General features: G+C 33.2%; 1 protein-coding gene and 1 pseudogene across 3 annotated transcripts; both read left to right on the top strand.

Annotated features, from left to right (window-relative positions):
* The first annotated feature begins 796 nt into the window (after nt 1–796).
* Nucleotides 797–4,973, top strand: LOC114748799 (lysosomal beta glucosidase-like; annotated as a pseudogene).
* Nucleotides 1,575–12,378, top strand: LOC114748798 (beta-glucosidase BoGH3B). Of its 3 annotated transcripts, none has more exons than XM_028937253.1 (9): nt 7,563–7,834; nt 7,912–8,116; nt 8,342–8,432; nt 8,700–8,845; nt 9,248–9,491; nt 9,692–9,814; nt 9,925–10,107; nt 10,618–10,819; nt 11,310–11,555. In XM_028937253.1, exons 1-9 carry the CDS (start codon nt 7,684–7,686, stop codon nt 11,330–11,332), a joined length of 1,368 nt encoding a protein of 455 aa, XP_028793086.1. In that variant the 5' UTR covers nt 7,563–7,683; the 3' UTR covers nt 11,333–11,555. The 3 variants fall into 3 exon arrangements, with proteins under 3 accessions (XP_028793087.1, XP_028793086.1, XP_028793084.1); XM_028937251.1 differs by lacking the exon at nt 11,310–11,555 and adding an exon at nt 11,564–12,378 and having other exon boundaries at nt 7,566–7,834; XM_028937254.1 differs by lacking the exons at nt 7,563–7,834; nt 7,912–8,116; nt 8,342–8,432; nt 11,310–11,555 and adding exons at nt 1,575–1,645; nt 11,564–12,378 and having other exon boundaries at nt 8,708–8,845.
* The last annotated feature ends 3,439 nt before the right edge of the window (nt 12,379–15,817 follow it).

Raw genomic sequence — 15,817 nt, 5'->3', positions numbered from 1 at the left:
TATCTCCATATGATGAATAAAATATTCGATTGCCAATGAATCAATATAGTTAATATGCAAAACCATCATTTCCTCTAAATAAATTGGAAAAATCTTACCAAATTGTTTGGATCAAACTATCTTCATTCAATGAACAAAACAACGTGTATCAAGTAGAAGCCATGAACTCAAATGGTAGAGTCTCGTGCTGATAACATGTTATGAAATTAACCAATAAAAAAAAAGTAGATTAGAGAAGAGATGTAGACAAGAAAATGAGAGAATGATATTGTATTCCTTCACTTGTTTCAGTTGCATCACAATACTATGGCATGCCCTAATTATAGGCATAGTCTTACATATAAGTTACACTATTACTTAAATGATAGATAGTGGACAATAAACTACATGAATGTGAAATGGGAGTAAGTTACAAGATTAAATGCATAGTAAAAAAGTAATAGAGTAGTAGAAGATTAATGTTTAGTGAAAGTAGTGGGAATTGATGAAATTGAAGAGGAAGAGGAAGAGGAGATGAGCATCCACGTTTGATAATATTGACAACATAACAGAAGGAACCTTTTTTTTAATTAACTTTGTGCACTGTAGACTAGCGATTTAAATTAAACAAAAGGTTCGGTTTTGTTCCCCGCTCCCACTACGTCGAACTCGAACGAAGACCCTATGGGCCCAGCGCATTGACCAACTAAACTGCTTCACTTCCCGCTATAACAGACATGGAGGCCACAGTAACATGTGCTCTGAACGTTTCGCAAATTACTACTTCTTGCTACTCTGATTTCTTCTTGTGTTTCTGAAGCCGACCATTGGGACGAGCAGATTGGAGGACATGGATTGCGCGTACAAGAATCCCAATGAACCAATTGAAGCTCGTGTCAAGGATCTCCTTTCCCGCATGACCCTGAAGGAGAAGATTGGTCAGATGACCCAAATCGAGCGTCGTGTTGCAACCCCTTCTGTTATTAGAGACTTTTCTATTGGTATTATTTTTTTTCCTCTCGCATTTTTCTCCTTCGGGGATTTGAAGATTGTGATCAGTAGTTTTCTGGTTCTGATATTTGCCTTAGTTTTCTTTCAAGGGAGTATCCTTAGTGCTGGAGGCAGTGGGCCTTTAGAAAATGCAGTGGCGTCGGATTGGGCTGACATGGTCGATGGATTTCAAAAGTCAGCTCTCGAATCCCGATTAGGCATACCGCTTATATATGGGATCGACGCAGTTCATGGTAATAATGGTACATACGGTGCCACTATATATCCTCACAATGTTGGCCTCGGAGCTACAAGGTTGGTGTTGTTGCTTTCTCTTAAACTTGATTATAATACTTTTAATCCAATTTTAGTAATCTGGGAGTCCTAGTTTTGTTCCTTTTTGCCCCACAAGTTCTAAAGTTGTTTGATACTTGCGAATGGGATCTGGCGGTAGCATAATTGCCTACTTTGCCAAAACTGTTGCTGTAACGTTTTGCTTGTTATTACATCATTTGAATTAATATGGAAATGCCGCTGTTATTGAGAATTGATGAGTTCTCTTTTCTTACTGGTGGCTGCTCGTAGAGATGCAGAGTTAGCTCAAAGAATTGGGACTGCAACAGCACTTGAAGTTAGAGCAAGTGGAATCCACTATTCTTTTGCTCCTTGTGTTGCAGTAAGGCATCATAATTAACCCGTGCTATATACTTATTTGATAATCATGCTAATAAACCATGCACCTATTGTATGTGTTAGAATTGTTGCACTTTCGTGTGATTATGTGACCTGGGATTCCTTTTTTTGCACTTGTTCATCTTTGTTTAGCAAAGTCACATTCACTTATTTACTTTTTTTTATCAGTGACTAAAGGCAGTTAAATCACTTATTCCCTTTACACTTGTATACTTGATCATGCAGATCCTGGCATTGATTACGACATTTTTGAAAATGTACCAAACTAAGGGTCATATATAGGTCTTCATCAAAAAAATTTTGCATGTATGTTATCAATATTCCAGGAGCAAGGTTATTGCCTGTGCCAAGCACTTTGTTGGGGATGGAGGTACAGAGAAAGGCAAAGATAAAGGAAATACTGTATTGTCATATGAAGAGTTAGAAAGAATCCACATGGCCCCTTATTTGGACTGCATTTCACAGGGGATTTCAACCATTATGGTTTCTTATTCAAGTTGCAATGGAAGCAAACTCCATTCTCACCATTTCCTTATTACTGAAATTTTGAAAGAAAAGCTTGATTTCAAGGTAAGACAACCATGATCGGAGTAAAAGCTTAAGTTATTGCTGTCTTTGCTGTTGTCTCTTATCCAAACTGTTTTAGACTTGTTTCAGTTTCATTATTTCAAAAAATACACTACCATAACTAAAGTTCCTTTGACTTTTCATTGTGAACCAATCTTCTTTTTCAATTTATATCATTGGCTCTGCTATAGGGTTTTGTAATTTCTGACTGGGAGGGACTCGAATGGCTTAGGCCAGATTACCCAAGCTGCATCCTTGGGGGTCAGAATATCGAAACTGCATCTTGTCAGCTGTTAGTGCTGGAATTGACATGGTATAGATCTTCAATTGTAGAAACCATTGTCAGGGTTTGCTTTTCCTTTCTTTTCATTTTTCTTTTTATCCTTCTTTTCCCTCATCAATTCAAGAAAAATTGCAGGTGATGGCGCCTTTTAGATTCAAACTGTTTGTGGAAGACCTGACATCCCTTGTACAATCAGGGGAAGTACCAATAGCCAGAATTGATGATGCTGTTGAGCAAATATTGAGAGTGAAATTTACTGCTCGTCTTTTTGAATTCCCTTTGTCTGACCGATCTGTGCTAGACATAGTTGGTTGCCAGGTAAGAATAGTTCAGCATTTTTTCCGATTCCCTTCACAAGATTAGGCTGATTTATCACTTTCAAAATCTTCCACATGTCTATATTTGATCAAGCTGATTTTTTTTTTTTTTCCCCGCGTGATCTCCCCTGTTTAGCCACAATTTAAACATTGTATATGTTATCCCTTCAATTGCGCTGGTACGGCTCTCTGCATTTTGAAAGTTTTCTTGGGTTCTCCGTTGTTAAAGCTGGTTTGAGGTTTTAATCTTATAAATAGCTTTTGCAAGTTTCCAACAGTTTGATCCTTATATTCAATTTCTCTCTTGCGGAAATATTCGAATGTTCAAGAATGACTGATTAGATTTGATCGATGCCTTTTACATTTTCATGTAAGCTTTACTTCCATTTTTGAAATATCAACGCAAATAAATAGTACAAATCTTAATATGCATTTGCACCTTTACCCTTTCAAAATTTTGAAACAAGAGATACAGATAACTACTTTTTCCTTTTTCTATATAGTTCTTCCGATCAATCCCCATTGTTGTCCTTAAAAATTTGTTTACTTCTGCAGCGACATAGAGAACTTGCACGTGAAGAAGTTCGAAAGCCCTTGGTTCTGTTGAAAAATGGGAAGCATCATAGCAAACCTTTTCTTCCTTTAAACAGAAAAGCCAAGGGCATTCTAGTAGCCGGAACACATGCCAATGATCTCGGCCATCAATGCGGAGGCTGGACTAAAGATTGGCAAGGATCCAGTGGGCCGATTACAGTCGGTATGCCTTCACTTTTGCCGCATTTACTAAGCGGTGTTCATTCTCATAAATCAAAGATGTATTGTTTTTCCTCCAGAAATAAATTATCTGTGATAACGAGTTATTGATTTGGATTAATACAGATAATAAATAATAGAATGAAATGAGAAAAACAATACAAAATGTATGACTTGCAACGTTGAACTTAAAAAAATTATGAACTCTTGTGCAATCTAAAATAGAAAAATTGTAGAACCTTCTCCGTATACAGTTTTGGTAGAAAAATTGTGTAACCCTCTCCACATACTATTTTGAATGAAAAAAGTTGTAAAATTCTCCACGAATCACAATCATCTAAAACCTTGATTTCACCTGTGTATAATCTTGTGCTAGTCGACACCTCAGTTGAACCCTTTTGGTAATCTCAAATAACTAAGTTAATTGGATGTAAAATAGAGGATTTTGCTTTTTTTGAGGGCTTGAACTGGAATAGAGGTTTTATTTATAGAAAACTCACATTCTCTCTTAAACTATCAATCTATTTGGGTCTAACCGAAGTATTATTGAAGCAAATCTTCCCTTTATCCAAATTCCAAAACATCTCTACATCTGAAAATCAAAATCCATAACGTGGAAAAATAATCCAACAATTACGTCCGTCCCTTGCCTGAGACTTCTTATGAGTGGTAATGCTAATTTTTCATGCTTTATATCACTCTTTTACTTTCTAATGCCTCATGTTTGCTACATTCAACCATTGAACACTATTTTAGGGACAACGTTTTTGGATGCCATCAAGGAAGTTGTGGGAGATGAAATAAAAGTATTTATGAGCAAAGTCCATCAAAAGATACTCTAGAACGGAATGACTTATCTTTATCCATTGTAGCTGTTGGTGAAGAACCCTATGTTGAGTTTTTCGGTGACAATTCTGAGCTTGTAATCCCCTTAAACAGGCCATCTATTATCAATTCAGTGGCAGACAAATTCCCAACACTGGTTATTCTGATGTCTGGAAGACCCTTAGTGTTAGAGCAATGGTTGTTTGAAAAGGTTGATGCTATTGTTGCTGCTTGGTTACGTGGTACTGAAGCTCAGGGAATCACAGACATCATCTTTGGAGACCATGACTCCAAGTGTCAGCTTCCTCTGACTTGGTTTAGAAGAGTTGAGGATCTTGATCAACTTAGAAGACATGATCCCTTATTTCCATTTGGCTTTGGGTTATCACATGCTAAGAACTAAAATCACATTTTGCTCAGATTAAATCTTGAGAAAATCACATAGAAGTCTTAGGTAAGGAATTTAATTACTAATAGGTTCCCTTTACATGTCAACATGTGGTATATGCTTGTCATCCTAAGACATTTTGCCATAGATAGGACCTATCATCAATTAGATTTCTTATTTGAAACTTTTCTATGATGTCCCTTTAGATATTTGCATTCAAGGTTAAGATGGAATCTTATCCTAAAAGTTTTTATTTAGGAATGCTAAGCATCTGGAAACTTTTTTTAATACAAATTTACTCTGAAAGTTTAAAATCGTAACAATTTTTTTTTCTTATCGTTGAAAAATTAAAGTTGACCGTTAAAATAGTGACATTGATCATTAGCATTCTTAACAGTAGAGGGAAAATTATCATGATTTTAAAATTCTAAGGCAAATTTGCATTCAAAAAAAACTTTTAGGTACCAGAATGCAATATTTTTGGGTTAATATGTGTATTAAACAATTGGTACAGTAATTTTTTATTCTAATTAGCATAATAATATATTTTAAATAATCTAATTAACAAATTTACTTTTCTTTTAAGAAAATGAAATTTTTGTTTCTTTTGACTATGCTTTTTCTTCCTTCTTTAAAACATTTTAGTTGATAAAATAATGTTTTTGTAAAAACAAGTTAATTTTTAATTGTAATGATATTTTTATTTTATATGAATTTTTATTATAATATATTTTTAATTGTAATAATATACATTTATTTATAATAATTTATTTTTTATTTGAGATTAATTTTATAATAATATATATTTTTATTTTTTATGGGTATTAATAAAATATTAAAAAAATAAGAGGATAAAATGGTTTAAGATTTTTGCTTCCATCCAAAAAACCCCCATTTGGAGGGGAGCCAAAATGGGAGGAGGTGAGGGGGGATTTTTGCTCCCCTTCCCTTCAAAATTTCTAACCAAATGAGGGGAGGGGCTCATTTTACCTCTCTTCCCCGCCCTCCCCTCTAATCAAACAGATCTTAAGTAGAAACTTTCAGGATAAATTGATACCTTAATTTTTTTTTTAATTTATGTATTCTTGTATTCAGAAAGAGAATGACCCAAGGAAATGAAACTATTGGGTCTAGTTCCTCTCTTTAGCTTGTGTTCATGTTTCTTTTTGTGCCTTTTTAATCACATAAACATAGCATCCTTTGGTTGGGGAAAATTTGAATTGCATTTTTGTTCCTAACAAATGATTCTATCTAGTTGTTGATTATGTCAAACGTACCCTTGTAGCAGTCAAAATTTTGATTTTACTATGTCAGTATTACAAAACATTTAACTTTTGGTTTGGATGAAGAGAAAAATAGAGAAAAGAATACTAAGGGGGAAGCTCCCAAAAATAGCAAACTTTTTTTTTTAATCTTTTTTTCATTAATGTTCTCTCCTCCTATTTTCCTCTCATTTTCCCCTTTGTTCAAACCAAGCCTTAGAAAATCAAAATATTGTTAAATATCATTGCAGATTTGCAGTACTAAAAGGATGAGGTATGTATTAAATAAATTATACTTTTTATTGTCGAAGTGATGCAAAATAACATTTAGGATATGAAATATGATTCATTCAATAACATCTATTGGGTATAATGTGTAGATAGGTTGCTATCTAGTATCTACCCTGGAGTTTACATCTTCTGCCATGCATAGGATATTATTATTAACCATCTATTTGGCTGGAGGGGAATGGACAACAGATGAGAGGAAAGATTTTGATGAGTTTAATTTTTTAAAAAAATCAGGTTATAGAATTTTAATAGAGGGAGAATAAAAAAAAAAAAAGAGTAAGGAAAATTAAATAAAAACTTTCAACCCTAATTTTTTATCTTGTTGAAAAAATTGAACTTACTAAAATCTCATTCCCCCCATTCCTCTTCAACCAAACAAATCATAAAGACAAATAGAAGATAAATGTTGAATAAATATTAATTTGATAATTTTACAAAAATATAATAATATTTGGAATAATATATGATTGATATTTTTATAAGAAAAAATTAGGTCTCACAAAAGAAATAGACTACCTTGGGTCTTAATATAAGAGTTATATAATTAATTTGTGAGTATTAAGAAAATTAATTAAATTAGTTATTTTTATATAAATTATTCTTATCAATCATACAAATAATAAAAATCTTTTAACATATGCAATAACTATAGAGATTACTTGAAAGCAAAATGAATAAATATTAAAGACAAAATAGATTATAATTTTATATTTATGACTAAATTGAATTTTTAACTAGTTATTATATTAAAGAAAAAGTGCAGCAATAATTAAAAAGTCTCAGTAAACATCAATTAGTTTGAAAGAAGATAATAAGTATCAATAAATAATTACGCTTACCATGAGATTTTAAGATATACTGACATATATAAATAGATAAATTCTTTTCAATAATTAATTGCACATGGCCTCTTCTCATAGAATTTCAATTTAGTTAGTTCTCTTACGTCCTTTCTTGATTATGTGATTGAATCTTACCCAACCTTTAATTAAGGCAACTTAGCTGGTTTGCTTTGATATAAATTTAGATTTTTAGTATTTGTTCTTTTGAGTAAAAGGAAAACCAAAATTAAAAAAAAACAGAATTACAATAAAATTTTAAGTAATTATTTTCTCTGAAGTTGTCACAACTGGCTCACATGTCAAAGACCGTTTGGTCCGTATGGTTGCTTCTGGATCGGACGAGGACCTCGTGCTTTGACCAACCAACTGCTTCGCTTCCCGCTATAATGTGGTAGACATGAGACCGCGCCGTCCTGTGAAACGTTTCCCAAATCTCTACTTTCCACTTGCCACAATACTCTCTCCATTTCAGCAGCATAAGCGGTGAATTAACATGGATTGCGCGTACAAGAATCCCAATGAACCCATTGAAGCTCGCGTCAAAGACCTTCTTTCCCGAATGACTCTCAAGGAGAAGATTGGTCAGATGACCCAAATCGAGCGTCGCGTTGCAACCCCTTCGGCCATTAGAGACCTGTCTATTGGTACTATTTTCTCATTTTTTTGTCCTTCAGCTATTTGAAGATTATGATAGTAATATTTGCTTTCTTTTTCTTTCAAGGGAGTATCCTCAGTGCTGGAGGTAGTGCACCTTTTGAAAATGCACTGTCGTCGGACTGGGCTGATATGGTGGATGGGTTTCAAAAGTCAGCTCTTGAGTCCCGATTAGGCATACCGCTTATATATGGGATCGACGCTGTTCATGGTAATAATAGTGTATATGGTGCCACCATACATCCTCACAATGTGGGCCTCGGAGCTACTAGGTTCGTTCTTTCCCTTTAACTTGATTATGACACTACTAGTCCATTTTTAGTAATCTGTGAGTTCTAATTTTGTCCGGTTTTCTTTTTTCATATAAGTTCAAAAGTTGTTTGATTGGCTGATAAACGCAATGGGTTCGGCGGGCAGCATAATTGCTTACTTTACCAGAATTGTTGCCGCTGTTCTTGAGAACTGAACTTTCATTGCTCACTGGTTGCTTCTTGTAGAGACGCAGATTTAGCTCAAAGTATTGGGGCTGCAACAGCGCTTGAAGTTAGAGCAAGTGGAATTCACTATTCTTTTGCTCCTTGTGTTGCAGTAAGGCATCATAATTAACCCGTATTATGTTATTATAAGATATTAGAAAATCAGCTAATAAACCAGAGTGTGTATGTTAGTTCGTCTTTATTTTGACTTCTCGCATTCTTGTATCTATTAGTGACTAACTGCAGTTAAATAACATCGTTAATTAAAGCATATGTATCAGTGCACGTCTTTTACTGTATTTATTGAATCATGCCCCTTGGAATGTCCCTGTATTAAATGAGATAAAACACTGTCTCACTCGAATGAACTAACGGACAGGTGTGCAAAGATCCCAGGTGGGGAAGATGCTATGAGAGTTACAGTGAAGATACTGAGATAGTCAGAAAGATGACCTCCATAGTTTCAGGCTTGCAGGGCCAGCCTCCACAAGGACATCAACATGGTTATCCATTTGTTGCTGGAAGGTAAAGAGAAACTATACTGCAATTCCTAAAGAAATATGCTCTTTATGGAAATAGTGATGATATAAATATCAGGTGCCATCCCAATTACAATTTAATAATGGTCAACAGCACGGTGGCGTCATTTTTTTCTGACTTTTTTTTGTTTTTGTTCTTTTACTGTGTAGTCTATTGGTATTATTTTTCCAAGTTTGACTCCTTCCCTAGAAAAGAAATTTTTCATCCCAGGCATCTCTTTGTTATTTCAATGATGAAAATTTATGATGCCTCCAAAGTTCCCTTGCTAATCTTTGTTCCCCCCCCCCCCCATAGTCCCCTTTTGGCCACATTTTGGAAAAGAGCAAACTAGTGGTCATATAATGATTCTTACCAAAATTGTGATCGTATATTTAATCAATGTTTCAGGAACAAGGTTATCGCCTGTGCCAAGCACTTTGTTGGAGATGGAGGTACTGAGAAAGGCAAAAATGAAGGAAATGCAGTATTATCGTATGAAGAGTTAGAAAGGGTTCACATGGCTCCTTATTTGGACTGCATTTCACAAGGGGTTTCAACCATTATGGTTTCTTATTCCAGTTGGAATGGACGCAATCTCCATTCTGATCATTTCCTTGTTACTAAAATTTTGAAAGAAAAGCTGGGTTTTAAGGTAAGACAACCATGGTTGGAATAAGTACTGAACTTATTTCTGTGTTTGCAGTTCTGTCTCTTATCCGAAGAGGATAAGAGTCCTTTCAATTTTATTATAGAAAATGTACTGCCATAACTGCAGTCCTTTTGCTTCTTCAACCGTTTCACTGCATTTAAATTGATCATCTTGTTCAATTTATACATTTGGCTTTGCTATAGGGTTTTGTAATTTCTGACTGGGAGGGACTAGAACGGCTTTGGTCAGATTTTCCAAACAGTGCCCCTTGTGGGTCAGATTACCGAAACTGCATCTTGTCAGCTGTTAATGCTGGAATTGACATGGTATAGGTCTTCAATTCTGGAAACCTTTATCATGGTCTGCTTTTTCTTTTTCTTTCTTTTTTTTTTTTTTTTGCCCCTTTTTTCCTTCATGCATTCAAAAAATTTTGCAGGTGATGGTGCCTTTTAGATTCCAGCTTTTTATGGATTTGTTGACCTCCTTAGTAGAATCAGGGGAAGTACCACTAGCCAGAATTGATGATGCTGTTGAGAGAATATTGAGAGTGAAATTCGCTGCTGGTCTTTTTGAGTCCCCTTTGTCTGACAGATCTTTGCTTGATATTGTTGGTTGCAAGGTAATATATTTTCAAATTCCCTTCACAAATTTAGGCTGATTTATCATTTTAAGGTTTTGCCATATATCCATATCTGATCAAGCTGAATTTGTTTCATCTAATCTTATTTTCTAACCCATAATTCAAAGAATGTATGTTGTATCTACAATTTCACTTCTACATCTCCCTGCATTTTCAAACGGTTCTTGAGTTCTGTGTTGTCAAAGCTGGCTGGCAGTTTTAATTATACCAGTATCTTGTGCAATTTTCTAACAGTTTGATCAAGGATCTTCACTTTTCTTTTGTGGACATATTTCATTGTGCAAGAATGAATGAGATTTTAATCAACGCTATCTAAGCTTCAGTTTCAAATATAGCAAGGAGTACAAATCTTAATACGGACGCTTACCCCGTTGAAATATTTGAAAGAAAGGATTAAGGATCAATTGTTTTTCCAGTTCGTTTAGATATAGTTCTTCCGATCCCCATTGATATCCTTCAAAATTTGTTCGTCATCCATTATTTCTGCAGCAACATAGAGATCTTGCACGGGAAGCAGTTCGAAAGTCCCTGGTTCTGTTGAAAAATGGAAAGGATCAAAGCAAATCTTTTCTTCCTTTAAATAGAAAAGCCAAGAGAATTCTTGTAGCTGGAACCCATGCAGATGATCTCGGGTTTCAATGTGGAGGCTGGACTAAAACATGGTTTGGATTGAGTGGGCGGATCACAATTGGTATGCCATTGTTTTCCTTGCATTTCTAAATCTGTGTGTTCATTCTCATAAATCGCAGATGAACTGTTCTTGTTTCTGAACTTGGTTTATTTTTCATTACGAGGTAGTGATTTTAATAATTAGCTCTTGATTATTGAAATTCATTACCTTTAGGACATCATTAGTGAAAATACACACAAGAGAAGAAAATGATAGGAACAACACAAATGTTTAATTTAATGTAGTTTGATCCCTCAAATAAACCTATATCCCTGATCATCTCACGCAAATTTATAAGTTTTGCAAATTTGAACTTTGCAAACTCTTCCTGATACAATTTTGAATGGAGAAATTGTAAAACTTTCTCCATATACAGTTTTGAGTAGAAAAATTGTAAAACCCTTTTCCTCTACAATATTGAGTGAAAAATTTTGAAATTCTCCACAAATCACGATCATCTAAAACCTTGATTTCACCTATGTATGATCTTCTGCTTGTTTGTGATGCCTAGGTCACCAGCTCATGTCTACTTAACACCTCAATTGCACCCTTTTGGCAATTTAAGCTTATTGGACAGAAAATACTGGAGTTTATTTGTAGAAAACTCAGATTCTCCTCTTTAACTCTCAATCTATGCGGGGCCAAGAAGTATTATTCAAACAAATTTTCCTTTTATCCAAAGTCCTAAACAATTCTACTTCATCAGATAATCAAACTGTATTCCCACACATGTTCATCACGTTTAACCTTTGCAAACTGTTTTAGGTACAACGATCTTGGATGCCATAAAGGAAGCTGTAGGAGATGAAACAGAAATTATTTATGAGCAGAATCCATCAAAAGAAACCCTAGAGCGCAATGACATATCTTTTGCCATCGTTGCTGTTGGTGAAGCTCCCTATGCTGAGACACTGGGAGACAATTCTGAGCTTGTAATCCCCTTAAATGGGCCTGACATTATTAGTTCAGTTGCCGACAAATTCGCGACACTGGTTATTCTGATCTCTGGAAGGCCCTTGGTGTTGGAGCCATGGCTGTTAGGAAAGATTGATGCTCTTGTTGCTGCTTGGTTACCTGGTAGTGAAGCTCAGGGAATCACAGACGTTATCTTTGGGGATCATGACTTCAAGGGTCAGCTTCCTGTGACTTGGTTTAGGAGAGTTAAGGATCTTGATCAACCAGCTGATGGAGTTAAAATGCAAGATCCCTTATTTCCCCTTGGCTTTGGGTTGGCATATACGAAGGACTAAAACCGCATTTTGGTCACAGTGGATCTTCTGCAATCATACAATTATGCATTCCTGAGGAGAGACGCAAAGAAGCAAGACTATGTAAGGGATATAATTTCTTCATTTATTATTTTGGTTGCAGGAGACGGGAATTGCATTGCAACGTTGAGACGTTGTTTGATATAATTATAATATTAAAGGGAGAAGGTCGGAACAAAATTATACTGTTGGCACCAAAGTGATGCAGAGTAACATTGAAGAAGCCGATTGATGTTGAAATAATCATCTTGAGGATGTAACAAGCTTATAAGACAGCAATAGAATCAATATAGATAGTGTATGCGTTCTCTAGACCAGTATGTATTGAAATATATATATATGTGTGTATATATATCAATGTATCAATTCTATCATTTATGTATTAAATAATAGAACTTTTGTTAGCTTCAATTTAGGGAGAATTATAATCAAATCCCAATAAAAAGAAATAATTACTAAAAAGTCCTAATAATAATTTAGGCAGTGTATAATGACAAGTTCTAAAATGGAGAGTGATAACTTTTAGGACTTGTTTTGTAATTTTTTTTCCTTTCTTGAAACCTCATTATAATTTTCCATTTAATTTAACTTTTAACAAGTAAGAGGCTGACTTTTGACCTCAAAAAAAAAAAAAAAAAGCAAGGCTAACTGATAGTTTTGATCTGAACAGATCTTTTATATTTAGATATTCAAGTACCTGAAAAAGAGTGATATAAAGAAATGATGTCCGGGGTCTGGTTTTCCCAGGTCATTCTTGTTCCTGTCTCTTTCTTATTGTATTGCGCGCACACATCTTGATAGTAGAAAATTCAAATTACATATTCGTTCTTAAAAAAAAATTAGTGAAAAAATCCCTGTTTGAAAATTTAATTGGTTAAAAGAACTTGAATTTGAGCACATCCTAGTATGATCCGTGAGTGTAACATATCTTCCACTATGTGCAATATATCTTTCACTGTGTGCAAATAACTTCTGTATTGATTATTGTTGTACATCATTGATGATATGTTATATACCATGGAAGATATATTGTACTGACGGATCATAATTGTACTTGTTCAAATTCAAATCCTTTTAACCGATTAAAATTTCAACTAGGGATTTTTTACCAATTTTTCCTAAAAAAACAACTCTTATCTCTTTATTATAAATTGACTTTGTCAAATGTACTCATTGTTGTAGTCGTCAAAAGCTTTATTTTATTTCAGCATCATTAAAAAAAAAGTATTTGAAGTTGAAAAATTGTTCAATATCCTCCTGCCCCTAGAAGACCAGGTTTGAATTAAATTGTACTTTGTGTTGTATATGGAGGGGGGCCAATTGACATGGAAATAATCGTCCTTAATTATTGAGACTTATTCATAATATTCGCATTTCCTAAATCACTAAACCCAACTAAACGTTCGAACTTTCAACATTCATATGCTGATATACAACCGACAAATACATTTTAATTAATTTAGGAGTTAAGGTGCAATTTACTCATGAAATATCTCTGAATACGGACTCAACTTTATAATGTTTACTTAGGTGCAAAGGTACTCAAAAATTCAAAAAAAAAAAAATGTAATAATGCTGCAATCGTAGTTTTTTTGGTCAAATGCTGCAGTCGTAGTTTAAACGTCTGTTACTTTTTAATGGTGGCCCCCACGTCTGTTTATGACTTTATGTTGTAAAAGTTAATAAATATTTGCTTAAAGTAATGGCCATAACATTTTTACATTCTTTTAAAATTTTCATGCATACTTTTGCACTCAAATTAATATTATAATATTATGTGCCTATTCGCAAATACTTTATAGATATATTTGCACAGCTTAATTTAACTAACTGAACAAAAAAAATAAAGCCATCAATTTAACAAAAACAGTGGCTAAAACAAAATAGCATAAATGCTACAAATGGAGATATGTATTTTTTTTCGTACAACATCTAATAGATTAATGGAATTATAGATTCAAAAATTGTTAGATCTAAATAAGAGTACCCAGTCATTGGTGTTTGTTACTCTTTAAAAAAAAAAAAACAAATACAGATTCCATAATCTCAGTAACATTAAAAAAAAAATTCAAAACTGATAAACATAACTGTGTGAAAAGACTCCAGTACGTCTATGCTCTGTGATAATATTGAATTATTGTTCTTGTTTTTATTCATGAATTACTGTTCTTTTTCTCTTGTTATCATAGTTATCACCAACTCAAGCACATCGCTAACCCATTTATATGAACCCTACTTTTGAGGAATTTGTGAAGAAATCTTGCCCACCAAACCATGTGTGCCGCTTCTTTTTTTTTGGTCGCATTTACCCTTTTTTTATCACAATATATGCAAACAATTTGTTGTTGCAACAAAGAATTGACAAAAATGAAATATTCATAACATACTACCCCTCTAATTCTAAATATAAAAATTAATTTAAAAGTTCGCTTTAATCTTAAATATAAGACACTAATTATTTTGTCCCTTAAAATTATAATTATTTTCTCAAACAATCATATTGATTGCATGTATTAAAGGGAATTTTTATTAGTAAGGAAAGTTTCTGGAACAAATAATCAAATTGGGTATTATAGGGAAATCAACGCATATATATTTAATAAGAAAAACCAAAGTGACATATTTTTCAAAAAACAAAATTTACAGTTAAAGTTTATAAAAATTATAGGCACCACACCCTAAAGAAAATTATAGAGTAATATAGCATCCAATATTTCAAAATCGGTATAATTTTTTTCTTCTTTAAAATTTATTTTCAAGTCAACATTAGACAAGGGGACAATTAATGTAAACGGTTAGCCAAAAAAAAAAAGTCTTCCTCTTGTCCTCAATATAAGATCTAATTAAGTAATTTAAATAGATTAGAATATTAGTTAACTTAGTTAATATAATATATTTTTTCTAAACCATTCTTTCTCTCTCTTTCTTACTTGATTATTGTTAGAGAATATCAACAGGGCTAATTTGAAAAAAAAATTGATGAATATGTGAAATAGGTATTGTATATAAGACCAACATCAATCATTTAATTAACTCTTATATTAAGGACCGAAAAAGTAATATTTGTCGTTCAAACACTCTCAAATAGCATTATACTACCTTCGTCCTAATTATAAAAGCTAGTTGACTAATTTGAGAAGACTAAGAAAATAAGTTAAATTAGTTATTTGTAATAAATAGTATTGTCTTTCCTAAAATATCCTTGTTAATTAAGTATATTGGCTAGAATCATCATTGTTAGAAAGACTACCTTGAAAAAATACATAATATGAGAGACAAAATGAATTAGGATCTTCTATTTGGAATCAAAATAAAGTCAAAAAAGATTTTTTTTTTTATTAAGGACCGATGTAGTATCTAATAAGAAGATACATATGCTCATAAAAGAAATTGCAATGTTGCACTAGCTTTAAAAAATTATGTGTCATATTATTCGATAATCCATAATTTGAATAAGATTTTTTTTTTTTTTGTAAATCCATATATACTCATACATATGGAAATTCAACTCATAACCTCACAATTAAAAAAAATTAAAATAAGTATACTTGATGTGAATATTTGCCCAAACATATTTTAGCCCAACTTTTCAACAATTTCACTAACATATAATGACAAAAAATCATCACTTTCGAGCAAGCTTTACACTCCTCTTATCATTGATATAGGATATAATTAAAAAATTGATATTGATTTTATATGTAAAACATATTTTATATGTTTATTAATTTTTTTAAATTAACCCTATTGA

The sequence above is a fragment of the Neltuma alba genome, unplaced genomic scaffold (genome assembly GCF_004799145.2).
Source record: "Neltuma alba isolate B1F8T4 unplaced genomic scaffold, ASM479914v2 tig00005825_pilon, whole genome shotgun sequence".
NCBI classification, from domain to species: Eukaryota; Viridiplantae; Streptophyta; class Magnoliopsida; order Fabales; family Fabaceae; genus Neltuma; species Neltuma alba.
Note: the sequence above shows the minus strand (reverse complement) of the source record. Positions and strands in the feature narration are given on the sequence as shown.

Bases quoted from the DNA above. Each gene is read 5' to 3' on its own strand.
- LOC114748798 (XM_028937251.1), top strand. From the start codon at position 7,684: ATGGATTGCGCGTACAAGAATCCCAATGAACCCATTGAAGCTCGCGTC. The intron at 7,835-7,911 runs GTACTATTTTCT...TTTTCTTTCAAG, and splicing joins CATTAGAGACCTGTCTATTG to GGAGTATCCTCAGTGCTGGA. The intron at 9,492-9,691 runs GTAAGACAACCA...GCTTTGCTATAG, and splicing joins AAGAAAAGCTGGGTTTTAAG to GGTTTTGTAATTTCTGACTG.